Genomic DNA, 13,054 nt, shown 5'->3' with positions numbered 1-13,054 from the left:
ATCCCAGCTCTGCTCTGCCTCCTCACCTGACCTCAAGCGATTACCCCCAGCCAGGCCATCATATTTAAAGGATATCTAAAAGCTGGAGCCAAAACCTAATTTCATTGGTCATTTTCCCCCATTTCTGCAAGGTCAACTCATTAGAGTTGCAACCTTAGGCGCTTGTCCACTATCACCTCCTACCGGTCAGTTACTTTACTTACGGTTATTAAGGCCATCTCCGGTAAGTGGAGGCCATCTCCGGTAAGTGGAGGCGATCTCCGGTAAGTGGAGGCCATCTCCGGTATTCTTAGAAACAACTAATTCATCTCTATTCTCTCTGATGGATAAATAAGACATAGACTTCACATAAAGACATGACGCCCTCCACTTCTCTCTCCCCTCAATCGTCCACCCAGTCTCCCGCCCCGTCCACAGTCTACCCCCCTCCCGCTGCTACCATCAGCACTAAAGCGTACTCTGTCCATGGGCCATTGAGCATTGATCAGCTTCAAGGTAAATGGAGTGTAAAATGCTTGGCTCTGGCCTTTCAGTCAAGTCACACACCTAATGATGAGAATCATCCTGAGGATACAGTGACAAGAGCCGTGATGTCTTGACACCTTCTGAAAACACAACGTCCCCTACACTGGGATTTATACGGCACATTCCAAGGGGGGCTATAAGGGAGGGTAATGTGAACATGTTTTATTTCGGTAACTGTTATCAAACTATGGTATATCTCATTTGAATATGATAGTATAGACTATCAATGTGCACTGTTCTTTACATGGTTGCCTATAAGTTCCTTCCCTCAAGGTTACCTTGGAACATATACATTTTAGTCGTTAGCAGACACGCGTATCCAGAACCACTGCATATCTTTTCATACTGGTCCCCGGTAGGAATCAAACCCACAACCCTAGCATTGCAAGAGCCATACTCAACAACTGAGCTACATTCTCAATCCAGTGTGGAAATTGTAAATAAATGAGGCTCTGAGTCTGTTGTTTCCTATAGGAGCTTAGCTTGGGAAACAACCTTAGAAGTGACATGTCTGTTTCCTTCCAATTAGGACCTAATCTGGCACTAATAGTCTCTGTGCACTGCATATGATGTGTAAAATCTCCTAAGTCACCCTAATGGCTTTTTTTTCTCTTCAATTATAACCAGTCTGTAATTTGTGCACTCATCCATGGAGGAGGTGTTAGGAGAGGAAGAGGGCAGAATTGTTTACCAGTGGAGCCACAATCACTGGCTGGAGGAGAGGAGTGTACTGTGGTGCTCTACCAGGGGAAATCTCCATGACTTTGTGTGGGAGCTCAGGACTCATACAGCCGGGTGAATTGTAAAGTCATTGAATGCAGAGAGCAGAAAGCAGCAGGCCTCAAACACGACAGGAATATTAAAGGAAGAGGCATCTTATCATACATAACTACAGTATGTCAGAGTCACACACCGGTCTTTGAAAGCTTCTGCAATCCTCCCCATCCCTGCTCGTTCATACAGAGAGAATGACTGGATCTCTCAAGGAATAAAATAGGAAACCAGATCAACAAATGTTCCTGTCCCTTTCCCTTCCAAGCCAGTTGCACCTAGGAAACTTTGTAGATGTGAAATCAGAGATTAAGGTGAAGAGTATTTTTTTATGTTGTGATTAGGTAGAAGATGGGAAAACTACTTTTCAACTTCTTGCTAAAAAAAGATGAGAAAACTTTGAGTATCTCGCCATTCTAACGTGAAGGAACTTTTAATTTGAAAGAAAAGTACAGTATTTGTAAGTTTGACCAGATAATTCATATTGAAGCTTTTAAAATACATTTTTTGTTGAAGTAGGCAAATGATTCTGTACATAAACGTTAATATGAAATTGATCACATAATAATATATCACCTTGTTAAAAAAAAATGCAGATAGGCAAAACATGGTGCCAGTTTGGCTCAGCATTGAATAATTATGGATTTATCATTGGGGTGTTATTGAGACTAAACACAACCTTGAATGATTACATTACTCAGCGTAAGCAAGAGGAGAGAGCGCGAAGGAGAGCGAGAGAAGGAGAGCGAGAGAGAGCGATAGAGAGGGAGGTAGAGAGTGAGCGTGAGAGAGGAGCACTTTCTCCCAAAGCCCCAGTGTTTGTCATCACAGCGTAATGTTCCAAACAGCCCCCATAGCTACAGAGTGCTCCATCACTAATACGTAATGAATAATTCACGTCGCTGTGGTCTGCCATGTTTGCTATTGTTTAACATTGGGAGAGCTGAGAAAGATAAAGGATCGTTTGCAGAAATCTTGCGCACATTGAGAGAAGAAAACATTCTCAAGCCTGCATTACAATAATGCTTTAACTTGGATGTACGTGTACAGAGAATGGAAAATGAGAGGCAGTTACTACTATTATATGAATGTATAGTGTCTAGTAGCACATTTCCTGTATAAACTGCAGAAATTGAAACATCAGAGTCATGACTATCTGAAGGCAGTAGAATAACATTATCCACAACCAGGAAAACAAGATGAAGTATAATACAATGCCATATAAATGTCATTTTCAGAACACAGCCAGTGACAGCTTATAATGCTATATCATAGCTATAGCTCTTTGCTCTGGCTAGATGTACATGAGATACATGGTGACACAGAATGTGGGGCTGAGAGCAAATCTAAGACTAGATTACACTGAAAGAACAACAGTGAGCTGGAATGAGGGGAAGTGGGGGCGCTGTGTAAGATCATCATAAATTCATACTGTAACTGTATGCATTCTGCTCAGTCTGTCGAAGCTCACATCATGATTAACGCTACTGACAGTCTACTTCCTGTTCATGTCTCAACCTAACATCCTGACTCGTAAGGTCACATTGTACTCAAATATCCAAATCAAATGATAAGACAATTAAATTCATTAAAAGCAACAGAAACAACACACTGACCAGGTGAAGAAAATAGTAACACAAATGAAAGATTATCAAAATATCTATAGGATTCACTCACCATTACAACACACCAAGAAACTAAAATAATCTAAATAGGAAATGAAATAAGTTAACATATTTTTGTGACATAGAAATTTACAGTATATACATTCAATTTTAAATTAAGATGACTGTGTTGATTGTTGGCTCTTGTCTTCCCTATGAGTTCCACATCTCAATGAAAAGCTGTTTCCTCTCAGTAGCCAATCGCCTTGTCGGATCCAGAGTCAGAGAATAGATCCAGCCAATCGGAGTGCAGTAAGGCTTTCTTCAAAAAGTCCCTGCCAATTGTCTGACTTGCCAATAACAAGAGGTCATCTCCAACAGGTGACATACAGTACCCTTAGCAAGAAACATGGCAGATATCCACACTTTGAAAATAAAAATAAATAAAAAATATATATAATATATATTTATAAAATGAAAAAGAAAATCACCTGGGAGTTTGATCTTCTGTCAAGCTGTCAGGATACCAAAAGCAAACCATTTTTCCAGGGTTTTCAGCTTTTTTTTTCTGTGTACTTTTTGTAATTGAGTCATTTTCTAGCATTTTTTTTGTTTGTTTGTGTAATACTTTAAGTAGGCTGTTTTTACCAAAAAAAGAAATAATGTCCTCTTCATACAGTATTCAGTAACTGTACAATTTTAAATGCAGGTAAACAAAATGTAAAAGTGCTTTTTTAAATACTGTTATCCAGTGTATCGAAAGGAGTAGCAGGCACTTAAGTCCATCCCCATTTTGTAGGTGTTTGACAGTGGAGCAATAAGGTGCTCGTTGTTTGGGTTATTCCTGGGGTTTTGTTCATCTGTTGGGTAGAGACAGACAGAAAAACAGACAGATAGACAAACCCCAACGTACACTAGCCCAGGATGTCCAGGTAGACAGGCGTGGCTTTGCCCAAGGCATAGAGGATTTTCTGGATATCCTTGATGTTCAGCCTCTGCTGGGGCTCCCTCTGCCAGCAACCCAACATGATGTCATACACCTCCTTGGGACAAACTCGTGGCCTCTCCAAAACCCGTCCTTGCGTAATACACTCGATGACCTGGGGGCGAGAGAGAGCGAAAGAGGTCACAACCCAATTTAGAGTATTATACTGTTTACCAAGTGCACCACGAGACATTTACAGGCAGAATGATGTTTTGGTTAATCACCTTTACTACCACCCCACAGGCTATAGCACCACAATGTGTGTACTGTTACATTGGCACAATGTCCAGGTCATAAGGAATATTTAGAAGTGAAAGGTTATGCAGTGCGCATAAACAAACACACAGATGCAGTGTTGTCAGACATGCCTGTTGATGTAAACCGGGACATGTATCATTTTTACATGTGATCCCTCTGGGGTATGGTGGGAATTAGGAGTGTATGAGCTGTATAGGCTGTTATCTATACATGTCACAATAAGGTTGCAGGACATTCGATTGGGCACCTGGGGGGCAGGTGAAGCCTAAAGCTGCACTGTTTGCCGAATTTCAAAATAGAATTACAATGGAGCAGGCTGGAAACACAATTGAAATGTATTTACAGGAGGGCTGTGGTCACCATTTAAGCAATGCATTAAGTATATATACCACATTGTGGGTCCATTATTTTCCAATTTCCATCTTATAGCAGCCTAGCACAAGAGTGTACTGTGTAGTCAAACCTTCTAGGGTTGCTATTAGCGAGAGCCCTTGTGTGAAGGAGAACAATGGCAGAACAGACAGCCATTTTCCTCCTAATACTATTTTTTTGCAAGCTGGAATAAAAATATAAGAGGAGCAGTTTTTCTAGAGCACATCTGTGCTGTTTCCGTGTGATGTTGTTAGGCTACATCGTATCATTGTTTCCTCTTCAGAGTGCACTGTCGAATAAGTGATTATATTAAGTTCTTTGTGGATGGATTTAACTAGCTTGCTAGTAGGTACGCTACACATTAGGAGATGAGAAGACCATCAGTTGAATATGGACTGAAAGACAGACGAGGACCACTAATGCACCATTCATTACGTCTGAGGAGTCCGCTGCGTCGGCTGTCATTCATTTCAATGGGGAACGTCCACGGTTGAAGGCTCTGTTGTGAAAAGTTACCAAACCACAGAACAAGATGAAAATGTGGTTTTCTGCGATGGCTTTACGGGATTGCTAGCAATTTGTAAACAATTACCTATTCCTATAAGTGATGTTTTATTATCACTTGAAACAAAATGTTTCTCCTGTCTTGAATGAAAAGATCACTTTTATTTTTAATATGACCTCTGATGAGACTAGTCGCTCCTTCATCTTGTCTTGTATTGTGGTGAAACCCTATGCTCTTCGCTCAGTAGCGGAACGGAATTGCATGAAGATGACGTACGGCTTAATAAAGAGGACCTCTAACCAAGGTGAAAGGAGGGAAACGGGGCGGGATCATCGACATCACAAATCGGGTGCTGTAGGTGTCCTGGAGGGGAGGTAGTTTGCGTTGGGCAGACAGCACCACCCTCTGGAGAGCAGTTGCGTGCGGTGCAGTTGCCGTACCAGGCGGTGACACAGCCCAACAGGAAAATCTTAAATTTGCATCTGTAAAAGTTTGTGAGGGTTTTAGGGGCCAAGCCAAATGTATTTTTCTGAAATCTACGATCAGCTCTTTTGTTTTTGTTGAAGATGAATGAGAGGTTATTTTCCTGCCACCACTCTCCCAGGGCCCTCACCTCCTCCCTGTAGACTGTCTTGTCATTGTTGGTAATCAGGCCTACTTTTACTTACTTAGTTCTTATGGTTGTCCATTGCATTCGATGATGACTTCCACTGAGTTAACGGTGAATTATTTGGTGACTGTAGAGTCCAATCCGAGATCCACAAACTTTATTGGATGAGGGGCAGTGTTGGCAGATATGCAGTCTGTGTTGGCAGGGGCAGGCATGGTTGTATGTCTCCTGAGGTGTTTTTCATGTCTCTTTGTGCTCCTCTCCTCCTCTGTACACCGCTGGTGGAATGGTTGGCAGCAGCATCCTCTGGGGCCCCTGTGTTGAGGATCAGCGAAGTGGAGTTATTGTTTCCTACCTTCACCACTTGAGGGCGGCCCGTCGGTAAGTCCAGGACCCAGTTGCACAGGGCGGGGTGTATACCCAGGGTCCCGAGCTTAATGATGAGCTTGGAGGGTACTATGGTGTTGAAGGCTGAGCTATAGTCAATGAACAGCATTCTTACATAGGTATTCCTCTCGTCCAGATGGGCTATGGCAGTGTGCAATACAATGGAGATTGCATCATCTATGGATCTATTGGGGCGGTAAGCAAATTGAAGTGGGTCTAGGGTGTCAGGTAAGGTAGAGGGGATATGATCCTTAACTAGCCTCTCAAAGCACTTCATGATTTCTTGGGTACAGGAACAATGGTGGACATCATGAAGCATGTGGGGACAGCAGACTGGGATAGGGAGAGATTGAACATGTCCGTAATACTCCAGCCAGCTGGTCTGTGCATGCTCTGAGGACGTGGCTAGAGATGCCGTCTGGGCCGGCAGCCTTGCGAGGGTTAACACGCTTAAATGTGTTACTCACGTCAGCCACGGAGAAGGAGAGCCCATAGTTCTTGGTAACGGGCTCCATCGGTGGCACTGTGTTATCCTCAAAGCGGGTGAAGGTGTTTAGCTTGTCCGGAAGCAAGCCGTTGGTGTCCACAACATGGCTGATTTTCCCTTTGTAGACCATGATTGTCTGTGGACCCTGTCACATACGTCTCGTGTCTGAGCCATTGAATTGCGACTTCACTGTTTTTGCCTGTTTGATTGCCTTACGGGGGGAATAACTATACTGTTACTGTTAGTATTCGGCCATATTCCCAGTCACCTTGCCATAGTTAAATGCGGTGGTTCTCACTTTCAGTGTTGCACAAATGCTGCCATCCATCCACGTTTTCTGATTTGGGTAGGTCACAGTGGGTACAACATCTCCTATACACTTCCTGATGAACTCAGTCAACATATCCGTGTATTCGTCAATGTTATTCTAAGAGGCTTCCCGGAACATATCCCAGTCCCCGTGAATATAACAATCTCGTAGCATGGATTCCTATTTGTCATACCAGTGTTAAATAGACCTTAGCACGGGTACTTCCTGTTTGAGTTTGTGCCTCTAGGAAGGGAGGAGCAAAATGGAGTCGTTACCAGATATGTCGAAGGGAGCGCCTTGTAGGCATTTAGAAAAGTTGAGTAGCAGTGGTCCAATGTTTTTCTAGAGCGACTACTACAGTCAATGTGTTGGTAAAACTTCGGTAGCGTTTTCCTCAAATTTGCTTTGTTAAAATCCCCGGCTACAATAAATACGGCCTCAGGATTTGTGGTTTCCAGTTTGCATAAAGGGCCATCGTGGTATCGGCTTGAAGGGGAATATACACAGCTGTGACTATAACCGAAGAGCATTCTCTTATTAGGTAATACAGAATTTGATTGTGAGGTGTTCTAAGTCGGGTGAACAAAAGGACTTGAGTTAATCACACCATGAGTATTTAGTCATGAAACATACACCTCCGCCTTTCTTCTTCCCGGAGAGTTCTTTATTCCTGTCTGCACGATGTACTGAGAACCCAGCTGGCTGTATGGACGGGGACAGTATATCTCAAGAGAGGCATATTTCCATGAAACAGAGTATGTTACAATCCCTGATGTCTCTCTAGAAGGAGATCCTCGCCCTGAGCTCATGTACTTTATTATCCAGACACTGAACATTAGCGAAGAATATACTCGGAAGCGGTGTATGGTGTGCACGCCAGATTTATCACAGATTTAATAAAGAGAGTGGTGGGGTGGCTGGTATATCTGTTACATCTGCTATCCAACACAACAGATTATCATGTTTAAGCTAAAACATTGCATATTAATTATACTACAATGTCATAGCCTAAACAAAAAACTCTGACAATACTTTTATTCCCCTTTTGACCCACATTTTAATCGCATAGACAATCAGGGGACATCCAGAATATCAAAAGTGTTGCACAAGCATGAAGATAGCATGCTCGAGGGGGGGGGGGGGGAGGGGGGTTCGTTCCTGCAGCTATGCCCACATGCAGGAAACCAATGGAGTAGTCGAGGGTGGGCACAATCAAAATGGATGGAAAATGACCTAAACCACACATACCGTGCTTGTCAGGTATAGTACGATTTTATTTTACATCAATGAAATATCCAATTAATGGTGGTCAATATTGAGAAAAAGAGGTATAGTTTTTACGCACTAATGCACTGAAGTGGGCTGCTCCTGCCCCCCCAGCTGAGAATAGAATGTTCAAAATTAAACAAAAACCTGACATTATTGATAACCTATTGATCTGGTGTTTTCTGTTGAATGGGTATGAGAATAGCTTCAGGTTCACATACACAGTCAAAGACAATATAACCTATCATGTTAATAATTACCAATGAATCCACTCTGTGCTGTGTCAAACAGGTCAGGGATGATAACGGGATTGCAATGCTAGTTAGGCACACTCTTGAGTTTTATGTTATGTTGTTTATGCTGTCATGTTATTTTGCTCTGCTGCTCATTGTGATTAGATAGCAGGTGTGTTTATTGCTACATATTATACAGAAACCTGTTTAGCAAAAAATAAGACTACTTAAATCTAGGGTTACACAATTACAATTGCGTTAGATAGCTTTGTTGTGCAGTCTGTGTCTATTTTAGGAACAGTGAGAGGCTGTGTTGTCATCAGCGTGATATGCTGTCTGCACAACTGTAGCCCGAAGGCAAAGAGCTCTTTCCACAGGCGTTCAGTCAGTGAGTCACCTCAGCCCCCCAGACTGCAGCCCAGCCTTGTTACATTTACATTCACAGCACCTCCACATAATTCATATTTATAAAATACTTCTGGCGTGGGAGACCTTGTTGTTTCTCTACCTATGGCTGGCCTCAGCATTGATTTATAATGCTGCTTTTCAGCTCTCAACGTAATAAGACAAGTTAGAAAAGCTGAATGCTGCCGTAAATATCTTAATTTGATAAACAATGTCCCTGTCAAACTGTACATGCTGATGTTTGGCTAGAACCCCAAGCAGTGTTGTTCTGACATGTTAATTATCATGCTTTCTTTAGGTTTGGTGGTCTGCACTGTGTATTATTGCAACCCACTATTTCACCAAAGTCGCTGCAGAACAGTAAATGAGTATAGTGCTTCTGTCAATGTCTACAGTGTGATGTCTTTCTGCTTGAGAGGAAGATCAGTGGCACATGACTGCACATTATCATTACTGTCATGTACTGTATATGGAAGACCTGCAACAAAATGGCTGCTCACCTCTTATTACCCTTTATTTTTTTAGTGTGATTTATGGTGTCTGAAAGGCATGTGTGTGTTAGTGTGTAAGTGGGAGTTGAGACTGGGAATGATTTGATTTCAACACGCTCAGCTCACACTAGTATAATGTAGGTGCTGCTCTCTTGTCATCTTTGCTTAAGTCAGGGATAGGCAACTTTAATCTGAACTCATCACGAGGGGCCGCAGTTGCTTGCGGGTCTGCGTACTCACCCACATCCATAAACACATTTTAAAGGCCTCACTCTTGACAGTAGACAGACATCCAGTTAATTTCGCCATGGGGCGTAGAGAAAACGTTGCAGTTTTAAAGCAAGTTTGCAACAATACTACATATGTTGCCATGGGGCGGAGAGAAGATTTTGCAATTTTGTAACTCATTTCATGCAATTCTACTAATTTTGCCATGGAGTGGGAAAAAAATGACTGCAGTTTTTAATACAATATCTGAGTGAGACTGACTAACAAAATCAATGGCGACCACGATTACTAAATTCAGATAGCTGGCCACTAGACTAATTTACTAGACTAATTTACTAATCTAAAAATGTTTTTTTGCTGACATGGGCTAATGGAGTGACTATCAGTAATTACGTTTCCATTAACTTGTCCAGTGTTTTTTTTGTCGACATGTAGAGAGTTTGCATAGAAAATAGATGTGTCAATTGCCTGCAAGGGTGGTTCCATTTAACCATCTTGTGTTGATAAAAACCTGCTGGATATAATGACATCACATCTAAAATTAAAAATGTTTTGTAAAAACCTAGTGTCAAATAAAAAAAATATTGGTTGAAGTGTTTCCATTAACCATTGAGGCAAAATGTGCATATGAATAAATTGTTGACAGCCTGTATCCCTTCCACCTATCTATTTTATGTTTCAGATGCCCCCTCGAAAGCCAGCGTGAATAAAATTCAATAATTGACTAATATTTTCTGTATTCTCATGTGCCGATCAACGTATCGCCACGGTCTACGGTCGCCATGGTGAAATTTACACTCCTGTCGATCTGAAATAATTGGAAGGGCGAATCTTGTCAGCCAACCAGAAAAAAAAGTGACGCAATTCAGGCATTCTTGAAAGTCAGCACAATCGTTGTCCTGCAAAGAAACATTATTAAAAATGTTTTTAAAAAAGATTTTGCAAGCAGTAGGCATTTAGAATGAAATGTAGAGTGGGGCTTATATGATATGATAACATCACATGTTCCGCCCGTGTATCTTCAAAAGTATTCGGCAATCATCATTTATTTGAAAAACAGTTTCCATCATCATTTGTCGCAATAAAGAAAGTTAAAAATAAAAATCCACCCATGTCGAACAGATAAAAATGCTGTCCGTCTTGGCAGAATGCCTCCTGTGGCATTTTAAAAACATTTTCTTATCACATTGCTTTTGTCGAATAAACCTGGGTCAATGGAATCCTGCCTAGTGACTGGCATAACAAGAGAAAAACTGCTGATGCACAACCAAATTTCAAAATTACACCGTGTGTATTCTACTATTCTAACTCGCAACAGTAAGTTGAGGGGAGGATTGATCCGAGGGCCTTCAAAAGGGGAGCTGTGGGACGCCAGTTGCCCATCCCTGATTTACGTCTTAATTGATTTCTCTTCTGGTCCAATATTGAGCCCAAAGGTCACTCTAAGAATAGGCCAATTAACCTATCTCACACTGCACCATTCTAGGGATTAGTAAGAGACTGTACTGGATGGTAGTCTTGGCCAAGGCAACTGTTGAATGCAGGTTACTGCATTGGGTGGTTATGTTGCTTATTATCATCACTGTATTGCAGAAAAAAATGGCAGTATTCGAAGATGGGTGTGCTTGGCCAACGGAACAGGAAATATCTCTACAATTGGCCCATGAGGTCTGTCAACAGCCTTCATATTGGATTACATTCCTAAACCCAAAATACAGGCATACTGCATACCGGTACCCCCTGTATATAGCCTCGTTATTGTTATTTTATTGTGTTACTTTTCATTATTTTTTACTTTAGTTTAATTGGTAAATATTTTCTTAACTCATTCTTGAACTGCACTGTTGGTTAAGAGCTTGTAAGTAAGCTACAGTACCTCATTGTTGGCCAGTTGAAACCATGGCTGCTTCCCGTAGGTGAAGATCTCCCAGAGGATCACACCAAAGCTCCACACGTCGCTCTCTGTAGTGAACTTCCTGTACATGATGCTCTCAGGGGGCATCCAACGGATGGGCAGCATGGTGTGGCCCCCCACCTGGAAGCAAGAGAGAGAGATAGAGAGAGAGAGAGAGAGAGAGAGAGAGAGAGAGAGAGAGAGAGAGAGAGAGAGAGAGAGAGAGAGAGAGAGAGAGAGAGAGAGAGAGAGAGAGAACAACAGATGTCAGCACACAGCGTTATAGACTTGGACTAACGGCTCAAAGGGATTTGAAGGTTAAATCACAACTGAAAAAGAAAAAAAAGAAAACTACTGTACATGTGAAAGAAACTGTAAAGAATACTTTTTTAATGACATATTCACCGAAAGGCATGCAGCAGACACACTTCGAATACTTCTAGATGGTCTTTTCTAGTTGTTGTTTTTTTAAAACGTGTATTTTTCTTATAAAATATTTGAGAAGAAGGGAAACCTACACAGCCCTGTAACACAGAAGATGAAGAAGAGTCAATGAGGCTCAGCTGGGAGGAGGAAGAGAAGATGGAGCCAAGAGAGGGAAGGAAAAAGGATCCATTAAAAGAAGTTTGACAGCTTCAAGCCATGCAGCAACATAAATGTCTTCCCCTCAGCATTCCCTTCCCACTGTCTGTCTGACTGCCAGATATTAGAAGAGTAAAACAATGAGGTACTAATCATCTGCGCCCTCCTCTTTAACTCAACAGGATCGTTTCAAAATCGGTTTCCTATTCATGTAAATTGCACTGTGTTAATCATATCTGTGGAAGAGTTGAACAAGAGTGACGTTTCAATGGTGGATGTCTGATTATTGCTACTTTCAACTCTTAAGTGGTAGCTGCATATTAATTACAGAGCTCATTAGCACTGAGCTCACTATGGGTCAAGGTATTGACGGAGCATGTGAATACAAAATAAGTTAACATTACATTACATTCCCACATGAATTATACTGTAGCTACAAAGGATCGGTCTACCACGGTCTCCATCTATAATAACAGTGTATTATAGCATCCGTTCCTGTTCTGGTGATTATGTATTGTTGGTTTTCTTTGTTCAATTTGGGCCGTTGAACATTATAATAAGTTGTTCCGTTTTACAACATCTTCAACATACTCACCCGTTCCTTCTCCCCCTCCTCCTTCTCCTCCTCCTCCTCCTCGTCCGCCTGCTCTCCTTTTTAAAGATTTATGACGGTTTATTAATGAGATCATGGTAAAATGTCTGCCGGACCAGGTCCCATAAAGCCTGTGTGAATATGTAAGCCTAACGACTACCACACTCTAGTGATCTTCTTCCAAAGCTGAAAAGAGAAAAAAAGGGCAGGATGTTTCAAAAATAAAATGTTTTCATGTGTTAAATCATATAAATAACCCATATAGCTTATTGTAAATAAGGCAGATGGAGATTTCAAATGTGTGTGTGCTGTGGAGAGAAGGGCATAACAGTTTTAATGCATTTTTGGCACATTAGGGAAAGGGCTATTTGTCTATCATGCAATCCACACTACAACCCTAATATCCACTGTAAAATCAACTTAAATGTTCTTACCTCGAATCCTCACCTTTGTCATAGCTCTACCCTACTATACCATCTCCTGATTCAATCCCAGCCCTACCTCATTATCAATACTTGACAGGGAATAGGGCAGAATGTCATGGGAAGT

The 13,054-nt window shown here is 41.6% G+C and overlaps 1 protein-coding gene across 8 annotated transcripts in view; it reads right to left on the bottom strand.

The window, feature by feature from the left end:
• Nucleotides 1–469: 469 nt before the first annotated feature.
• Nucleotides 470–13,054, bottom strand: part of ntrk3a (neurotrophic tyrosine kinase, receptor, type 3a) — a 286,833-nt gene continuing 274,248 nt past the window's right edge. For 4 of the 8 annotated variants that reach the window (XM_046353608.1, XM_046353635.1, XM_046353626.1 and 1 more), the window contains 3 exons: nucleotides 11,850–11,855; nucleotides 11,314–11,472; nucleotides 470–4,000 (listed from right to left, as the gene is read on the bottom strand). In XM_046353608.1, the coding sequence (XP_046209564.1) occupies nucleotides 3,815–4,000; nucleotides 11,314–11,472; nucleotides 11,850–11,855 (351 nt within the window). In that variant the 3' untranslated portion in view covers nucleotides 470–3,814. Of the gene's footprint in view, nucleotides 4,001–11,313; nucleotides 11,473–11,849; nucleotides 11,856–12,508; nucleotides 12,692–13,054 lie in introns of those variants that run through there. The other 4 variants (XM_046353618.1, XM_046353644.1, XM_046353653.1 and 1 more) reach the window with 2 other exon arrangements.

Source organism: Oncorhynchus gorbuscha, linkage group LG01 (assembly GCF_021184085.1).
Source record: "Oncorhynchus gorbuscha isolate QuinsamMale2020 ecotype Even-year linkage group LG01, OgorEven_v1.0, whole genome shotgun sequence".
Lineage (NCBI taxonomy): Eukaryota > Metazoa > Chordata > Actinopteri > Salmoniformes > Salmonidae > Oncorhynchus > Oncorhynchus gorbuscha.
Note: the sequence above shows the minus strand (reverse complement) of the source record. Positions and strands in the feature narration are given on the sequence as shown.